The 20,135-nt window shown below is 34.2% G+C and overlaps 3 protein-coding genes across 42 annotated transcripts; 1 reads left to right on the forward strand and 2 right to left on the reverse strand.

Annotated features, from left to right (window-relative positions):
* Nucleotides 1-4,373: 4,373 nt before the first annotated feature.
* LOC104246586 (uncharacterized) lies at nucleotides 4,374-15,859 on the reverse strand. Of its 40 annotated transcripts, none has more exons than XM_070171806.1 (11): nucleotides 15,713-15,859; nucleotides 15,257-15,312; nucleotides 13,473-13,719; nucleotides 13,235-13,318; nucleotides 13,102-13,156; nucleotides 8,054-8,094; nucleotides 7,855-7,893; nucleotides 7,233-7,306; nucleotides 5,477-5,541; nucleotides 4,893-4,984; nucleotides 4,374-4,668 (listed from the first exon to the last, which is right to left on the reverse strand). In XM_070171806.1, exons 2-5 carry the CDS (start codon nucleotides 15,260-15,262, stop codon nucleotides 13,140-13,142), a joined length of 354 nt encoding a protein of 117 aa, XP_070027907.1. In that variant the 5' UTR covers nucleotides 15,263-15,312; nucleotides 15,713-15,859; the 3' UTR covers nucleotides 4,374-4,668; nucleotides 4,893-4,984; nucleotides 5,477-5,541; nucleotides 7,233-7,306; nucleotides 7,855-7,893; nucleotides 8,054-8,094; nucleotides 13,102-13,139. The 40 variants fall into 39 exon arrangements, with proteins under 40 accessions (XP_070027907.1, XP_070027908.1, XP_070027906.1 ...); XM_070171807.1 differs by having other exon boundaries at nucleotides 7,233-7,309; XM_070171805.1 differs by having other exon boundaries at nucleotides 7,992-8,094.
* On the reverse strand, nucleotides 11,135-11,719 carry LOC138889295 (uncharacterized). Its single transcript, XM_070172586.1, has one exon. It carries the CDS (start codon nucleotides 11,717-11,719, stop codon nucleotides 11,135-11,137), a length of 585 nt encoding a protein of 194 aa, XP_070028687.1.
* A 1,091-nt stretch (nucleotides 15,860-16,950) lies between the features above and the next one.
* Nucleotides 16,951-19,663, forward strand: LOC138889296 (zinc finger BED domain-containing protein RICESLEEPER 2-like). The gene is made up of 4 exons (XM_070172587.1): nucleotides 16,951-17,480; nucleotides 18,015-19,021; nucleotides 19,295-19,407; nucleotides 19,502-19,663. The coding sequence occupies exons 1-4, from the start codon at nucleotides 16,951-16,953 to the stop codon at nucleotides 19,661-19,663; spliced, it is 1,812 nt and encodes a 603-aa protein (XP_070028688.1).
* The last annotated feature ends 472 nt before the right edge of the window (nucleotides 19,664-20,135 follow it).

The raw sequence follows: 20,135 nt of genomic DNA on the forward strand, positions 1-20,135 counted from the left end.
CCAAACAGGCTGAAATACCATATACCAACCAAAACAATTCCCCAAAGCCATAATAAAGTAGTACTGATCCCCATTTTTCTCATGATTTTTTGTGGTATAGAATTCTTAAATCAGAATTGGGTGAGTACATATTTTCTATCAAGTCATTTTCAAAGTAGTAGTGTTACCTTGTCAGTATTAATTCCACTTGACTAATTCAATGTATTTTCTACACTGTAAGTCATTATCTGATGATAAATGGAGAGAAGTCAAGACTCCACAAAGTCAACAGCGTGCCTTGTAAAATGAAACAACGTACGTGAAAATTCTCTATGTGGGAATTAAAAAGTAAAATGACAATGTACTTTTGGGAAAAGTGATATTGTATAACCACTCTCGTATTAATAGAAATCTCAAAATAATAGCCGAAAAATGTACTTTCTGTTTCAATTTAGATGAAATAGTTTGACTCGTACATAGTTTAAGGAAAAAAAAAACTTTTGAAATTTGTAATCTTAAAAGCTTAAGCGGTAAAGCTTTGTGGGACCATGACATTTGTGTACTCATAAAAGTTTCTCATTAAGAGGAAAATAAATAAAATGAAGAATTAAAAGTTGAATTATTTTCAAATTTAGAAATGTGCTATTTATTTTGGAACAGATTAAAAAAAAAAAAGTACCTCATCTAATTTGAAACAGGGGGAGTATATTTTTTTTATATGCATATACAATCTGCATGTTATATACAAAAATTATACAAATTTTATACACATTTTTGACTTTCAAATATAAATAATTTCTGGCGCGAGCTAAAAGTGAAAAAAAAAACTGAATTAAAATAAGATTAAATCGGGTTGTACACGTTAAATTATTTATTACATACGAGAAATATATAGGGAAGTTAATTAGTTTGTTCTCTTCACTCAATGAAGACTCTAATTTTATATTCAGCTGATATGACTTAATGAATATTTTAGTGGGTTGGGTTGGTGAAATAGAGTCAGTCTTCCATCTACATGTGTTTTAATTTGAGTTTCTGAAGTGGAGCAAATGGACTGGAATTAATTTACTACAACAAATTTCATCTTTAACTAGTGATTATTAGTTACTATGAAAACGTTTGCCCCTAATTATTCATTTTTGTGATAAAAATTACCTCCTCCGGTTCACTATAATTGATTTTTTTTGTGGTCTACAATATTTGATTTGTTGAGTATTGGGGTTTTGATGATTAACAAAGTTTGTCAAGAGCAAATGTTCTAAGAACTAGGCACTCAAGGTATCTGATGAAATGCTCTAATAACCAGGTCGTCAAGGTCGCTGTTGAAGGTTTTAACAAAGCAGATCTTTTTCAGAAAGTTACTCGAGTCCGAGTTTGTTGGAAGAATGCTGCTAACGTGATAAATGTCGTTGTCCAAGAAGATATGCTTGCATAAGTGACAGACAAGAGTTACAAGATCTGGGGAGTCCTTGGAACTGTGGGAGTCCTATCAAATGAGAAGTTGACTATGCATAGGACTCCTAAAAGATCTCTGAGCCCAGGAAACTTAAATACTACTGTCTCCGTTCCAATTTATGTGAACCTGTTTGACGGGGCACGAAGTTTAAGAAAAAATGAAGACTTTTAGAATTTGTGGTCCTAAAAAGTCAAAAAGGGCCCAGAGTATTTGTGTGGTTATAAAAGCTTCTCATTAAGGATAGAATTGTAAGTTTAAGCTAAATTGTTTCCAAGTTTAGAAAGGGGTCATTCTTTTTGGAACTGACCAAAAAGGAAATAAATTCACATAAACTGAAACAGAGGGAGTATCTTTTTGGACTGTTGAGACTATCCTTTTGCACATAAATCGTGGAACTATATTTTCAACACTCAAGTTGATTACTAGTCTTAGTTTTCTTCTTGAGTGAGTTAGTGAAAGTGTTTTAGAAAATCGAATTGTTATCAAAGTGTCATACATAATCAATGAGTTGAAGTAATTGTTTGAGTTTGCAAGTTAGAATAGCTTGTAAGTCAAATAGTTGAAATAAGGGAACTGGTGGTATTGATTGACAGGTCTTGTAATCGATACATTTAGCTCATTTATTTTAGTAAAGTTGAAATTAATATCCTATGCGGTCGGTCGTGGTTTTTGCACTTTTGAGCCGGGTGACTTTTCACTTAAAAATTGTTGTGTTTGTTTTACTGTTTATTTCGCTTACGCTTAAAGAGTAAGGTAAAGAACCAAGTTCTTTAGTAATTTAGAAAGGCACTCAAACTAACAATTGGTATCATGGAAGCAAAATGAGTGTCCTACCTGGGATTAACGAAGGATAGTCAACTACTATACTACCTCCATTTAACGAAACATATTACAGTTGGTGGAAGGCAAGAATGGAAGGTTTTCTAAAGGCTGAAGACCATGAACTATGGAATACAGTGAATAGAGATCCACTAACTCCCACTAAACAAAATGGGAGAAATGAAACTATTCTCAAAGACCCCTCTGAATTCGTGGCAACAGATTTCTGAATAATGGAGAAGAATGCAAAGGACAAGAAGATCCTCATATGTGAACTTGGTCCTGATGAGTACAACATGATATTTGCATGCTTTAATGAAAAGGAGATCTGGGATGCACTTCAAACTACTCAATAAGGAACAAACCAAGTGAAAAGATCAATGATTGAATTGCTTATGATGAACTATGAGTTCTTCTCCATGAAAGAGTTTGAACCCATCCAGGAGATGATGACTAGGTTTACCATAATAATAAATGAACTGAAATCACTTGGAAAGGTATTCACTTATGAAGAGTTGGTTAGCAAGGTTCTACGGATTCTCCCAGCCTCATGGGAATCAACCATCCAGAAAGCAACGGAGTTGGATAAGATTTCACTAGATGAGCTGATTGGAAACTTAAAGACTCATAAGATGAGAAAGCTTGCGCAAGGAAGAACCAAGGAGGGATAAGGCCTTGGTTCTTAAGGCATCCAAAGAAGATGAGTCTGACAATGTTGACCTTGACCTAGCAATGTTTGCTAAGTACAAGAGGTTCATAAAGAATTCCAAAAATGCATTTAAGAGAGAAAACAGTGGAAAACCTACGCAGATTGATAAAACTTCATACGATGGGTGATACAAGTGAAACAAGCTAGACCACATGGTCAAAGACCGCCAAATATAGAAAATTGAATGCAAGAAAGAAAGAGCTGGAAAAAAAAGGGAAAAATGAAAGAGAAGGGCCTAAATAAAGGCAAAATCCTAGGCAAAGGATTCGCTGAAGCATGAAACAAGTTTTTCTAGTAGCATATGAGGACAATGAAAGTGATAAAGAGGAAGAGAAAGAGGATGAGGCTATAAGTCTTTATGTTGTGATAGATGTACACCAGACAATGGAGCAGATCCTCTGGTACAGCTAGGAATACACATTAGAATACCTCCTTTATTTGATGGACACCACTATGATGAATGGACGATAATATGGAAACGTTTATTCAGACCACTAACTTTGACCTATGGATAATTGTCAATCATGGACTAATTATCCCTATTGCGGCCTAATGCACATGCAAGTATGCACAGTCATCAAGTAATAAAATGGCTAAAAGTCGGATGTCAAACCCACGAGGACTTGTTATTAACTATTAACTAAATTAGACTATCCTAATTATCTTTAAACCTAGAAGTATGTAACACCTCGTACCTTAGTGTTTGGATGTATCATAGTAAAACCATGTTAGTTGGAAGAGATTATGGTCGTACATGAAGTTATAGATGTAAGACCCCGCAAGTTTATTGAAGTTCGAAAACGTTATATATTGCCTTGATATAATACTTTCTTTTAAGAGAAACATTCTTTTGTAAATGTTGGATAAATAAGATTATCAAAAGTTATTAGTATAAATTTTTTTTGATAAGTTTTAGTTAAACACATGATATGAAAAAACTTTTAAATAATATTAAGTATTATAAGAAGAAATTTCTTCCTCATAAGAAAAGTTATGTTTTTATACTTTTTAAAAATTATTTTCTCATAATAAAAGTTATCTTTACCCATTTTGAGAATTAATAGTAAAAAAATTTATACTCTTGATATTTGGATGGAAAAATTATAATTTTATAACATATATTTTCTAGATGTCATAATGCTTATGATATATTAGTATAGTTTAAATTTATAAAGCACTTACGATTTTTTTAAATATAAATGTAATGAGTTGATTATTAAATAATTTTAAAAGCATGAGACAAGGACTTTTAATTCCCAATTTTATTACTATACATGAATTTGTTATTTAGTTACACTTACCGTGGAGGAAAAATAATTAAGGGGGATTTGGAATCTAATTTGTTGTTCTACGTAGGTACCACTTAATAAATGGACATTCCTATCAATGGAATGGATAAAGGAAAGATACTTGGTAAAGGTGCCATATACGTGTATGTATATTAACTAGATGGGATTGGCCCGTGCACTTCAAGTTATGGTGTGTTTTCGTTTGAAAAAAATACTGTGTAATTACAAGAGTACTCAGGTAACACCCCTGCAAAGTTTCCAATGCGAAGCCGAAAAAATCAGCCAAGGCTCTGCTTCTGTTTTTGTCTACTGATGCAAGACAATGTTCAATAAAACTGTGTTGCTCAGATCCGTCTCTCCAATCATGCTCGTTGTCTGCTATGCAAAAGTGAAATATGCTATAATCTGCTGAATACCTGCAGTTAGGATGCATGTCATAGCAAATGTCAGAAGTTGACGGAAGATTGTTCTAATATAAAGGATTCAGGAAAAAAGATTTCTTATAAGTAACTTGTAAAGTATTTCTAAATAGTGAAAAGTATGAACCAAAAAACAATGAACTCATTTTCATTCACTATAGGGATTGGACAAACTAAAACCAACCAAGACCTCTAGTTGAAAAATATGCAATAATTCATACCTGTTGAACTGGGAGCAAAGGCAGTTGTTAGATTTCGTCATATGTTTCACCAATTATGCCATAACCGAAGCTAGCATTGTTGTGAAATAATCCTGAATTTATCATGAGAAGTTCCGTTATAACAAAGTTGTGCAATAGAGTAAGGTTTAATATTGGAAAAATTTAACATTTATGTATAATAAATCGTCACTATTGTTCAAATTTATTTGATGCGTATATACACGTTGCTCAAACTCTTTCACCAGAATGAATAGGTACTTTAGATAGACATAGAATGACGTGCAGTTAGTTTAGTCGTCATGTGATAAGCTCTTGTTAAGTTCCCAAATATAGAACCATAAATTCGAGGACAACCTAGTTATACAATTATCACCGACATTTGAAAAGTGTAAATAATGTAGCAGTGAAACAGAAAGAGTGGTACAATAAGCATGTTACAGTTCAGTTGCAAAATATAACGGCTTACAGCTAGAGTAACAATTTGAAACTCAGTGTTCCTTATTTACTTTAAGTGCATTTTGCATGTGTATACTCAATACAAGCAGTAACATAGCAAAAATCAAAAGTCTAAAGCAAGAGATTACTCAATGAAGATCAGTAAAAGTGGGCTCGTCTATGAAATGCCATGCCTTAGTTGCTTCTTCTTCTTCTGTAGAAACGAAGTTCAACGTAATCAGTACAGAGTTAAAAACTTTAATTAGATGCCTCTTCTTTGGCAGAACACATATGAAAAAGATTAAAAAGTAAAACAAAGTACACATGGTATATGGGATTTCCTCGGTTCTGACGCATATATTCTTGGGAAAAATCAAAACGGTATCATAGTCATTGAAATTGAAAGAAAAACTATAGTGTAAATGGTATCATATGACAAACAAAGTAGTTTGACTTGTTTCTTAGGCTCTTGGCCATCAAATTTGGCATGTGTTGAAATAGAAGAGTAACTTTCAATATATATAAAGTAAATGGACATCTTTTAATCATGAGGGGGCTGCCAAAGATTGATGCAGACCACAAAAGGATGAAAGAGTTATAATTAGAAGGCCTTACCAAGTACTAATACGATAAAAGGCAATCCACTTATCCTTTTGCGTTTTTTCTAGTGAGAAATGATAATTTGTCAACAAAGGAAAATGATATAACAGAGAAAAATTTTGTACAGTCGCTCTACTAATGAACACATATTTTCCATCATTTTCATTTTCTTTTTCTCTTTTAAAGCTTCTTGTAACTCAGCTTCAACTTTCTTCCTTCGTTCAGTAATGTTATGTTCCACTTCCAAACTGTGTCTCTTTCTTCATTTTGTTCAACGCAGCTGATATCTCAGCTCTTGCAGCTTTCATTATAGCTTCACTTCAACTAAAGTGTCCTTTACACTGTTCAGAATTAAGTTCTGGTCTGATATTTGGTGGAGAAAGTTGTCCAATATTAACAGTCTACCACCAACTATTTTCAGTAGTGATTCACAAAATGGCCTGGCTCTCAGATGTTTATTCAGAAGATGACTTGAAGATGGAACGTTAGTAGATATCTGAAACTGTTAAGCTAAATAAATTATTTTTTAACAGCTAATCCTGGAAACTATTAACAATACAGTAGTAACATTTTCAATCATTTTATACTCCAGTCACTCCTAAAATAAAGGTTCCTAGTCTGTCTTCTCTAAATCAACCCATCTGATTGGTTCGTGTATTAGCCAGCGATCACCACTGTCAACTAAAAATATGTCTTACAAAGAATTCAATATACTACTCCAGCATAATAGACTGCTACCTTTGCTACCTAAGGTTCAATGGGATTGAGCATAATAGACTGCTACCTTTGCTACCTAAGGTTCAATGGGATTGTAATTGATTCTAATTGTGCGTCTGATAAACTTTAGCAGAAGATATTTATATTTTCGAGAAATCAGTAAAATAAAATATTTTAGATGAAGCTCACCTATGTGATGACAAAGCTATATTTCAAAACATGTGGTGTTAGGATGTATGCCATTGTCTCTATCCAAAAAATTCGCAGAACTTTAGTCGTCAAAGGATATGCAAATACCTCTATGAAAGTAATACCTCTATGTTACTTTACAGTATAGTTTTGAAGAAAACAAAGTCTAAATAGCCATTTAGTCCATCGGTGAGCAAAAATTGGAAAAAAAAAAAGCATACCTGGATAAGAAGATAAAGAGATTAGAAGAAAGAGAATTGACTTTAGAGTTTTGTTTTTGATAACATATAACGATTGTTAAAAAAGCGGTAGTGTATCTTCCAAGGTTGAAATCTCTGCTAATACACTGTCGCCTTTTTAACAATGGTTATACGATCAGCGTAGTTTGATATAGCTTACGTGTCATTCATTTCAGGTCCAATCTCACTTCCTTGAGCTATCATGGCTTAATGGTGCATAATATAGAAAAGATTCTGCTAAAAAAAGTATAAAATTAGTTAACAAATGTAGTTTCAAAGAAATTGATATTGAAAGATAAATATGTTAATAAAACTCGATGGACAACATCAACTAAAATACGTAACAGGGAACCAATTACTAAACCATAACGGCTTTAATAGGTTAGAAAGAGATAAGAAAGTTGTTGCTAACAGACAATAAACCCTCTTCGTTTAATGAAAATCAAAGCGGAACCCTCTTCGTTTAATGAAAATCAAAGCGGTCGGTTCTGTTGTATGAAGAACTAAAAATAAAAATACTCATCTTACAAAAGTAAAGGTCACCAAGGAAAATCTAAGGCTTGAAAATAAAACACATTATCCCTTTATACCAGCAGAAACAAAGCTAGACAGTTCGTATGGTACCCGAAGGTCTGAAATATTCAAGAGTTGACTTCGGTGTAAGATCTATATATGTACTTATATGAAGAAGCAAAAGGGTTGACATAATTGAACTACATAAATAGCTAGCCATTCATTTATGTAGAATAATAGAAATAAACTTAAGTTTTGAAATAACCTACAATGGAACATCTTCAAATTCCAAATGGCCTCCAAAGCGACTGCAAATCCGGCTCGGCATAGAATAATAACAAAAATCAAACACATAAGAAAACCAAAAAGGAAATTATGGAATCAATATAGTATGAACAAAACTCACTCCAAAAGTTAACAAATCAAATCATGGCAGAGCAACCAAGTTGAAGAAACAGAATTTTTTACCCAAAATCAAAATTACTTAACCCGTGCTCCTCCAAAACCACCTGCAATAACTATATTTAAATGATGAAAAGTTTTAAACAAAAGGCACAACCAAAATAACTCCGAATTTTGCATAAATGAAAAAGAGATAAAATATTGATATTTTTGTAAGCAAAATGGAGATAAACATTTGTGAGTCATCTAGGAGGGGTACTCGAGCCAGGCCAGTCAGTAAGAACAGAGTTTAGGTAGCAGCAAAAAGTTCTTCTTGGTGAAGAAGCATTGTGATATACTTTAGGTTTTGGAAGATGCAATATATGTTGTTTCACTGATCACCCTACATTTTAAAATTGTAAAACACGGAGAGATAGTAAACCCTCCTCCTTTGTCCGGGCTTCGGACCGGCTGTGATTCAGTAGTGTAACTGAAACACAGGCGGAGTTAAAACTTGATTTTTTCGTGGTAGGCTAGCTTCACAGAGTTGAACGAAAATCGTGGAAATATGTAACAAGCCTTTGTAATTTTAGATTTTTCACTGATTGATCCGTGAAAGTTTTCACTGAGCATTTTGATTCTATATTGCACATCGAAAAATTATATACCCCAAGAAAATCATTGAAATAAACAATGTATGGTCAATCAAGGAATATGAAAAAGAAAGTTGTAGAGTTATAGGAGCGCTTTTTGAATGATTTCATCATATACTATGTTATATGTAGACTGGTCATCATCGTTATCCACCGTAGATGGTCGGATTAATATTTTTATACGGCTTGAACTCTTTGCTCTCGATAAAACAACATATAGCTGGCCATGAGAAAAAACTAGCTCACGTAAATAAATACCAACATAATCTAATGTTTGTCCTTGTGCTTTATTTATCGTCATTGCAAAACACAAGCGTACCGGAAATTGTGTTCTTTTAAATGGAATAGGTAATTTCTCATCATCTGAAGATAATAACGGTATTCTAGGAATAAATACATGTATATTTTTGAAATCACCGCTCGCAATTTTAGCGCTTATAACACGGCTCTTAAAATCACAGCATATCAGTCGTGTACCATTGCATAGACCTTCACAAGGATTTAAGTTTCGCAACAACATAATGAGACAATTTTACTTCAAGATTGATTTGTAAGGAGGCAAACCAGCAGGGTTTAATGAATGCAAAAAATCCTCAAACTGGCTTTGATCATTGATCATTTGGTTCAACAGTTTCATCCATTGCAATAAATGTCTTGGCATCTTTAGGAAATTGAGCTATAAGTCTATCATTTATTTCATCAACAAAGTCATTTTTTGTCGTCAAAATAACACGAGAGGTTAAAAAAGAAGAATCGTGAAAAGACGTATGCAAATCAGGATATATTATGTTAAATAAAAGATCCAACGATTCTTTTTCAGTAATATAAGGAACAATGAAAGACCTCGGAATTTCTATTTTACTATCCATGTTTGTCTTTTCTTTTCCATTTCCAATTCGCATCAAATATTCACAGAAAGAAGGATCAGTTTTCGCACGCATATTCTCTGATAATCGAAGTTTTTCAAGTTCATTCCATATTTCGGAGTTCACTATGCTTTCCCGAATGAAGTCTTCCTTTTTTCCACTTCGAACCACAGGAAGAGTTTGTCTAAAATCTCCGCCAAACACAACAACTTTTCCACCAAAAAGTACATTTGTGTCCATTATATCTTTCAAAAGAGAATCTAAAGCTTCAATCATGTTTTTCTTGGCCATGGATACTTCATCCCACACAATTAATTTTGCATCGCGAATCAAAGGCGCCAATGAGCTTTGCTTACTGATATTGCAAGAAAACTTTTCATCAATATTAATTGGAAATTTAAAACGTGAATGAACTGTTCGTCCTTCTGGAAGGATCGAAGCTGCAACTCCGGAAGTTGTTGTTGCTAATGCTACAAATCCTTTAGATCTCACAGTCGCTAATAAGGCACAATATAAGAATCTCTTACCACTTCCTCCAGGACCATCAATAAAAAATGCTCTTGATTTGTTAGCAAATACTCTCTGAAGGATTACGTCGTATGCCATTTTCTGTTCTGTATTTAATTTTCTATGCAACAGTAAATCTTCGTCGTTCACAATGATGTTTCTTTCGAAATATACTTCCTTTGCTTCATTTGCCATTTTTGAAGACGTGATAGTTTCTGAAACAAGGTTAAACTCATTAATATTAGTTTCTGAAACAAGGTTAAACTCATTAATATCACGGCCCATGGAATGTAATATATCATTTATGTGATTCAGGACAGCAAGGTGGATATCTTTTGCCATTATATTGGCTAGGTTCTTAAAGTCTTCAGACATTGAATCTTCAAATTGTTTCCACAGTTCCCTTGGATTGTCAGGGCTGCAATGTACTAATATTGTAGCAAATAAACGTCTTAAACTATAAGGCATTCGATAACAGGCTGTTGTCACAGTGCAATAACCCTCTTCTTTCCGCAGATTCTCTAAATGTGTCGCAACATATCTCGTTTACTCGTAGAAGATCTTCGTATAATTTTGGTGCTCTCACATTCATTAGTAATAATCTAAGGTAATATCTTTCTCATTCTGTTGGATGACATGTTACAACGCGGCCAATAACATGACCTCGTTGCCGTCGAGTCCACATTTTGTAGGTAGATGACCATACGAAGTATTGTGGAAAATCTTTATACAACAACTTAAGTTCTTTAGCATCTTCGTTTGTTTCATTCATCAAAAAAAATTCTGTCAGCATCGTCTTCTTAATCATAGGGTTTTTCAGGATACTGTCTATTGTGTCAGTTTTTTTAAAGGAGACAAATTGTAGTCCATCAAGATATAGCTGGAGGTGATAAACACTTGGGAGTCATTTCATTGATAGGAAATGCAAATAAACGCCACATAGCTTCCGGAGGTGACACCCATCTGGCAGATTGATACTCTTTTATTTCATCTATTTGTATATTTATGTTATCTTCGTGTAAGCCAAACGAAATTTTATCATGCCCTTTACATATATATTTGTATATATATTTCACAACTTTAATATCAGAGCAAACTTCCACATTTATATGACAATTATATTTACACAACAAATAAGGATTCTAAGGAACAACCCATGAGTTATCAAGAAATTTTTTTCTAACTTTTACAGATTTACCAATGTTTCGTCTTCTATAAATTGGATAAGAGTTCTTTCCTTTTGTTGTCTCATCAGCAAAGTTCTTAGGGTACTTAAATTTGCACTCATTTCTTTTCATACATGAATTTGTAGGATCTAAATTACCACAAGGCCCATGCATCATGTGTTTAATAACAAGCTTATGTAAGTAAGAGTTTGAATCAGGATCAGGCAGCTCAGCACAAACAAATTTGTCATAAGCCTCAGGCGTTAATAATTTGTAGTCATCAGTAAGTATAATAAGGAAATGAGCATGTGGAAGACCTCGTTTTTGAAATTCTATAGTATACATATAAGCTGCAACTTTTCCAAAAATGTTTCTTTTTAATATATCTGTCTTCATCTCTTCTACCTTTGCTCTGAACACGCGACTAATTAAATCAGGCATATTTTGAGTTTCGTCTGTTGGGAACAAATGTTGCTTTATTTTGGGCCAAGAGGGATTGCATTTCATTGTCATAAATATATCAGGCTTTCCAAAATGTTGCACTAACGCAATAGCATCCATATAACGTTGGCGCATATCTCTCGGACCACACGTAAAACTTGTTGGAAGAAAGTTTTGTTTTCCTATCTTAGAAGCTTCTCTTTCGCCAAGTCTTAAGATATCTAGAAGTCCTTGTAGTACATCAACCCGAAATAAATCTGCGGTCCTTGTAGTACATCAACCCGAAATAAATCTTGGTTAAATGACGCAAAATCTAACCTCTGAGTTTCTACTTTTATGAATTCATCAACTGAATATTGTTGAAATAATCTACCAGAATGTAAAATCACGTTTTCCTCATTATCTCTCATCTAGAGTTTGTAACAGTAGTATTCACGACAAGAAACATTATTTCTTTTTCGTTTTCCCTTTTGTAAAACATCCGCTTCCATATCAAGTAGTCCATCAATTGAACACATGTTAGAGACACTCGGAAGTTGTTCGGTCTCATAGTAAGCTCGCTTTCTCAATTTATTTCTAGGTTGTACGATTTTTGGAATACCGCAATGCCAACCGTTTTGACCATAAGGAAATAAAAGTGGTTATTGCAAAAGATCATAACAGCCATAGTAGTAATTTACTAATTGGCTTTTGTTACTGTGAGTATAAATTCGAATATGGGGTGCGGAACTATTATCGTTCGTTTCTTGTTCTAGCCATAATGCTGCGACTTCTGACACAATTGGCAAGTTGTATATTCGTTGATCTAAGCCAGAGCCACACCGCAATGCAATATAAAAGTTTGATAATTCTGGGATATGTATAAGAGATTTCAAGAAGATACAATAAGGATTTATCTTCAGTATATTCATTAGCTTCTCAACAATCGATTGTCGAAGTATATATGAAGAAGCCATTCGATTCAATATTTCTATATTCTCATCATAAAAATACAGCTGTAAATTTCTTGGTTGACGATTTGTTGGAATCAGATCATTTATGAAGTGATACATTTGACCTTGTACGTTAAATGTATAAATTCGTTGGTTTCTTTTTGCTAGTGTTTTGTCGTAGTTCACTCCAAGTGAAGTAAATGCAAACATATTATTGTATAGTCTAAGGTATGTACGAAAGTGTTCAGATTCTTCGGTATCGCCTAAATATAGATTCAAGAGTTCATTAGGCATTTCATGTGACATCAACTTAACTGAACCATTACTACAACAAAATGCTGGTGTTTCATATTCAAATCTTTTTGCTCCACAATATTTACAGTTCGGTACAATTTTTAAAATAGTTGCATCACTGGGTAGTTCGCTAATGTTCCAGTTCAAACCTATTATTTTTGATTTATAACCTATGTACATTAGTTGCAACAATATATCATGTTAGTGTTGAGAAGAGAGCAGCAGTAAATATTGTTATAAGAGTAAATGTTGTAATAAGATTAAAGTGAAACAAACCTTTGTTTGTGACGATAGATGTCTCTGGATGATGTTGTTCAACCACAGCTGGAGCCTAACATACAAACAACTCTAGTTAATATATTAAAAGTGAGTACAATCAAACTGAAACAACATATTTCCACTCACTTACCCTGTTCAAAAACGGAGAAGTGGTCGGTAATATTTTTTCCTTTGTCACAACCAGCTACTGGCCCAGCAATCGAAGATATACCGTCTTAACATTCAAATCCAAATATGTTAACCAAGAGCAGATTGTATTTAAGTATAACCATGAAGGAGAACACATATATACATGCATATATCTGTGTCTACTAATAGTGTGTGTGTAAATGTATCTTTTTCTCGAACAAATCTTTTTTGCTTCTAACCTGTCATAGTAACAGATGGTGGCTCAACTATCGTCAGAATTTTTTGTTTAGGTAATTCAAACCCAGCAGCTTGTTTGGTATATTCAAGCAGTGTGGTTTGGCCCTTTTTTAGTTCAAGCTTTTTAACCGTTAACTGCTTGTACATATCACGTTTCCTAGAGTTAATTTTAGAGACTGTTTCTTCCGAGTATTGCTTCCTTTTCCGCGAGCAGCAAGGTGATGCCAAATGCTTTTTATCGGTCGACATCTGCAGTTAAAACAGTCTATAAAAGTTTAACAGATAAAGAAATTTACAGTTAAATTGAAAGTATAGACACACTACAAATGCCCAAACAGTTCTATAGTTACAATATTTACAAATCAGTAAAAGTCTCACACTTTAAACCATAAATGAATTGAGGAAAAAGATAACAGATAGATTGAACAGAACACAAACTCATTGACCTATTAACAATTATGTCAAGGCTTTACGTTCGTAAAGTTCCATAATTCACACGAAGTAACATATAAGAAATCAGGTAGCAAAAGTAATAACTTATTTCAGGCACAACTTTTACTGTAATAGAAGCCTGAACATTTGAGTTTTCCTTGTAGCTATTGAAAACTCAGGACATGAAACTATTGGAATAAAAAAAGAAAGAAAACTCTATCCGATAGTGAAAAAAGAGTGAATGTAATCAGAGTTTAACATAAACACATTGGTTTATTCATAAGTTGGCCAAAGCTTTAGTTTCACAAAGCTCTATAATACAGAAATAGAGGGACATATAACAAACAACGTAAAAACCAAATAAAATACTTGTAATTGCAAATGCTAGCAGAAGAAATCCAGTAGTTTGTGCCTCTGCCTTTGCTTTCATCTGCCATTAGAATAGCGTTGGTTGTGATTAAAGAAAGCTACAGATTTTTTTTCTTTAGCTCATTGCCTGTGCTCTAGTGAGCTTACATGGGTTTTCAGGTATAGTGCATGCCAAAATATCGCAAAGTGCCTATCTACGTGTATGCATTTATAACCTCACATCACACTTGGATAAAGAAAAACAAAAAAAAAGTAGAAAAAGACTTGAGGTGTGATATTATCACATTTTTAAGAAAAACTAACTGCTTTGACTTTTGAGGCAACACAAATTATCCATGTGAGATGCAATCAAGTATTCATCTTATTTGAAGTGAAATTGATCAATTATAAATATCTGATTTGAATTTAAAAAAAGATTTATATACAGAGAATATTAACACTTAATATATGTTGAAAATAGAAGAGACTATCTGTTCAAGTATTTTATAATAAGAAACTCATCATTCAAGCACTTTGTGATAACAAATTGATGGACATATATTTAGAAGTTACTTTTTAAATTCTACTATCAATGCGAGACTTACTTAAACATGGTGGCGTCTTAAATAAGATAACATGAGATTTCACAATCACACTTCCAATGTCACTCTTAAAGTTCCTTCCTAATTTCAATATCACAAACTGGACAACAGGTCCATCATGCTGCGACAGACTCCAACTACAAAAAGATCAAAATGAAGACATAAACAACTCAATGAATGCTTAGGAAGTTAATCATATCTAAAAGTCTTGCACAAGTTTCACACCTGACCAATTGCGTTTTCCTTTCTTCAGTTAAAAAGTCCAACAACACCAAAATGCCACCCAAAAACAGACGAAGAAATACCTAAATCACTCAGATAGTTTAACCAGAGAAGGCAAATTAGAGTACAAAGTAATACCCTAATTTATACTGAAATCTCTCCAGCCTGCTCTAAGCACTAACCTTCATGTCAAATAGATGCGCTTAGAAGAAGAAATAGAAGTAAATCCCTTTTGTTACTGTAGGAGCCAAAAATCATCAAAATCCCAGGATCAGACACAAACCAAGAAGCACAACCCAATATTTCAAGAAATAATAATGAACCTATTTAAACAAATAACTCAAACCTTCAGAAAAACCAAAACTTTAACGCAGAACTTCACCAAAACCAATAAAACACAACTAATTGGGAAATTGCAGCAACCTCTATTTTGAGCCCTAAATTCTTCCTTGAGATTTTAATGGAAACTTGTGCAATTTGTGCCCCTCGAAGGGCATCCAATTGAAAAGAGTAAAACTTCGGTTTAATACCGTATTTCACTTGTGATTAATATTTCACCTTTTAATTAGAATATTAAATCCTAGTATCCTATGAAACATGGAAGCCATCGTAGAAGAAGTAGAAAGAAGAATAATTACCACAGTTATTGAAGTTGAGATAAGAACAAATCTGAAGATGAATTATTCGCGGTGAGATACAAAGAAAATTGAACATGAAACAACCGAAGAAAGAGGATAAAGAGAGAGAGAGACAGAGAGGAATTAATCACTGGCACAGGGAGGGATTACATCTTACCACCTGTCAGAGTTACTGAATACGTGTTAGCTATTAGTAAAACTTAGGAAAAGACTAAAGTAGCCCTTGGGAAGCAGGTAGGACTTACATGTACTTTACACTACGACTAAGACCAAAAAACGTACAATTTGTACCAAATTAATTTGGTATTTTGGTTTCGGTTTTTCGGTCTAATTCGGTTATGAATTTTCGGTGTTTCGGTTCGGTTTTCGATTTTATAATTCTACAATTTTGGTAAACCGAAATACTGAAAATTCACACTACTAAGTCTAAGCCCAATGCAATTTAGGCCCATGCATCCCCATTCCCCAGCGTTCTTCCACTCCCACCCAGGCCCAGCTCCCTCAAGCCTCTCAACTCCCAACCCAAGCCCTATCAATTACCCAAGTCAGATTAACCAAGCCACTAGCCCACTACACAATCACATTACTCATTACTCATTAGGGCTTGGTTAATGCTTACTGCTTCAGACTCAGAGTTCAGACTTCACGCTTCGAGCCTTCGACTGGAGAAGTGGAGAATTGGAGATATCATCGAGAAGAAGAAGACGAGAATCGAGTCATCGACTGGACGACTGAGACTCTGCGAGTCTAGGATATCACTTTATCACTTATCAAGCTGCGAGTAGCCGAGTCTAGACGAGAATCGACTGCTTACTGCTTAGAATCGATTCGATTCCTCACTCCTCACAAATTCCGGGCAAACGAAGTGTCGAAGTCTCGAAGACGCTGGCACGCTGCTGTCCTGTTCCAGTGTTCCGAGCTTGATTCAATTTCAATTTCAAAGGTATGTTTCGCTTTCTTTTGGTTGTACTGCTAATTGAATGAACTGATGTTCCGAGCTTTTCGCTTTAGTAGGAAAATATCATCTGTATCACATTCATGCCGTTTAATTCATTTGTAGATTTGTTTTTCAAAATAACTGTTACTGGGATTGTTACTGATAGCTAGGTAGTTAAATTTGTAGATTTAGTTGTAGGGTAGCAACTAGCAAGGTAGTTAATTTGTTGATTGTTACTGATAGCTAGGTAGTTAATTTGTTGATTGTTCATTTATATTTATATTTATTTAATTTTGTATAGATGGAAGATACAAGTAAAATAAGTGATGTTGGTTCCAGTGAAAGTTTACCTATTACGGTAGATAGTAACACCAACACCATTGATACTCAAGATTCCAAGAAAAGGAAAGCAATGCAACCTAGGTCTGACGTTTGGAACCATTTTGATAAATTTGAGGTTAATGGGGTTGGGAAAGCACGGTGTCGATATTGTAAACAAGCTTATGCTGCTAATTCATCTAAGAATGGAACAACAGGATTGAAGAATCATTTGCTTAGATGCAAAGAATACCCACTTAAAATTGCAGAAGATAATAGTCAAACAAAGCTAAATTTTCAATTTTGCCAAAATGATGAAGGATCAATTTGGAAATTTGATCAAAAAGTGGTTAGGAGGGCCTTAATTGAGATGATAGTTACTGATGAACTACCATTTAGCTTTGTAGAAAATGAAGGCTTTATGAAGTTTATGAGAAAAACTCAACCACTATTTCGTATTCCTTCTCGTAGAACAATAACAAGGAATTGTTATGAAGTTTACGGTGAATTGAGGCAAACTCTAAGAAGTTCTTTTAGAGAAGCACAACCAAAAATTTGCCCAACAACAGACACTTGGACTTCATTACAAAGAATAAATTATATGTGTTTGACAGCCCACTTCATTGATAGGGATTGGAAGTTGCATAAAAGAATACTTAATTTTTGCCCTATCACTAGTCATAAGGGTGAAGAGATGGCTAAAGCTATTAGGGATTGTTTGCTTGAATGGAAATTAGACAAGGTTTTCACTATTACTGTGGACAATGCTTCTTCAAATGATGTCACTGTCAAAGAATTGTCTAAACAGTTAGATATGTGGAAAACTAATATGATGAGTGGTAAACATCTTCATGTGAGATGCATGGCTCATATACTAAATCTAATTGTGCAAGATGGTTTGAAAGAACTTGATGCTTCTGTGACACGTGTTAGAAATATTGTGAGGTATGTGAGATCTTCGCCTGCAAGGACCTTAAAGTTTAAACAGTGTTGTGCACATGTAAAGGTAGAATGTACCAAAACGTTGTGTTTGGATGTTCCTGCCAGGTGGAATTCCACCTATTTGATGTTGGATACAGCTCAACACTTTGAAAAAGCCTTTGACAAGTTGCATCTTTTTTATGATGGATTTTCTGCATATCAATGTTCTCATCTTTGTGAAGATGGTGGTAATGCAGGTCCTCTTGAATCTGATGATTGGGTGAATGTGAGGAATGTGATAGAGTTTCTTGCACGATTTCACGAGCTAACTAAAAAAGTTTTAGGTTCACGTTATGTCACTTGTAATTCTCATTTTGAGGATGTATCTGAACTTTATTGTCATTTGAAAATGTGTTTAGCTAGTGAGGATGAACATTTGAGAAAAATGGCTCAGCAAATGCAAGAAAAGTTCAAGAAGTATTGGGGTGAGCCTGAAAAGATGAATAAAATGATTTTTATTGCTTCCGTCTTGGATCCACGTAACAAATTTGAATATGTTGAGGGAGCACTTGAAGAACTTTTTGGGGAGGAAAAAGGGAAGAAAATAAATGCTGAGGTGTATGCTTATATGAATTCTTTGTTTGGAGAGTATCTAAAAAAGTATTCAACCGAATCTTGTCCTCAATCTCCATCTAGTTCTACTTCATCTAACAACACATCTAATACACCTAGTGGGAGTGTTATAAGTGCATCAAAAATAAGGACTAAGCTTAGCTTGAAGAAACAAAAGGAAGACAATGGAAATGGGGGTGCTAAATCGGAGTTGGATAAATACATTAGTGAAGAACAAGAGCCTTATAGTGAAGAATTTGATATCTTAAGTTGGTGGAAAACACATGCTCCCAGATTTTCTATTCTTTCGGAGTTGGCTCGTGATGTGTTGGCAATTTCAATTTCTAGTGTTGCGTCGGAATGCGCGTTTAGCACTGGTGGCCGTATTCTTGATTCATTTAGGAGTTCATTGACTCCTAAATGTGTGCAAGCTCTTATTTGTCTTCAAAATTGGCTTAGAGAAGAGAAGAATCATATTAATGTTGAAGAAGACTTGAAGTATCTTGAGGAAATCGAGCTTGGTAAGCTTTAATATTTGTGTGTATTTTAATTCAAAATAATATATCATGTTTTTTCTTTTGTATGACATATTTGGTTGTATTATCTTTAGATATGGAAAATAATGGAAGCACTACTAACATTGTTTGATGTATAGTTGCAACTTGCATCTTGAGTGGTAAGTCTAATACTCTATTTGTTTGGTGATAACTGATAATGATATACTTAATATTGTGTAGTTTTGTTTTATTATCATCAAACTATAATATTCTAACTTATGATTTATATTTTTTTAGGTTCAAGTGCAATCATGCCCCGTGCTACTGCTCAACGCCCCGTGCTCCTGCTCAAGAGTCATGACTGTTTGTTGAGGGATGCCCTCTCTGTTTTTGTTGGACAATGTTTAACTGTGTTTATTGTTTAAGTTGTTGGACTTGTTGGACTGTGTTAAGTGTTTAACTGTGTAATCAGTAATGTGCATCACTGCATTGTGCAATTGGCAGTTGTGCAACTGCAGATATTATTCTGCAACTGCAGATGTTATTCTGCAATTGCAGATGTTATTCTTGTGCAGTAATATAGTTGTGCAACTGCAGATGACCAGATGTTATTCTTGTTTCACAGTTTCAGGTTTCAGCCATGTGCAGTTGTGCTTGACTGCTTGAGTGCTTGTGCACGTTCACGTTGTGGACTTGTGGTTGTGCACTTGTGGTCTTGTGCAGTTGTTTTACAGTTTTAGAGTGAAAATTATAGTGTCAATTGTCAAATTAGAGTGAAAATTACAGTGTTGGTGTTTCAGGCTTTCAGCCATGTGCACGTTCTTGTGCTGTGCTTGTGCATGTCCACTAATATATTGAAAAACAGTGCATAGTCCACTGTTTGTTAGCACTTCACTTAAAACTTAGCAGTTAGCACTTAGCAATTAGCATTGATTGTTAAAAATCGAAACCGTACCGATACCGTACCGAACCAAAATAAGAAATACCGAACCGTACCGAAATAATTTGGTACGGTATTTGGTATACACAATTGATAAACCGAATACCGAAATACCGAACCGAAATTCTAAAAACCGAACCGAAATACCGAACGCCCATTTGTACGGTACAAATGTTAGGAAGGGGAAACAACTTGAAA

Source organism: Nicotiana sylvestris, chromosome 4 (assembly GCF_000393655.2).
Source record: "Nicotiana sylvestris chromosome 4, ASM39365v2, whole genome shotgun sequence".
NCBI classification, from domain to species: Eukaryota; Viridiplantae; Streptophyta; class Magnoliopsida; order Solanales; family Solanaceae; genus Nicotiana; species Nicotiana sylvestris.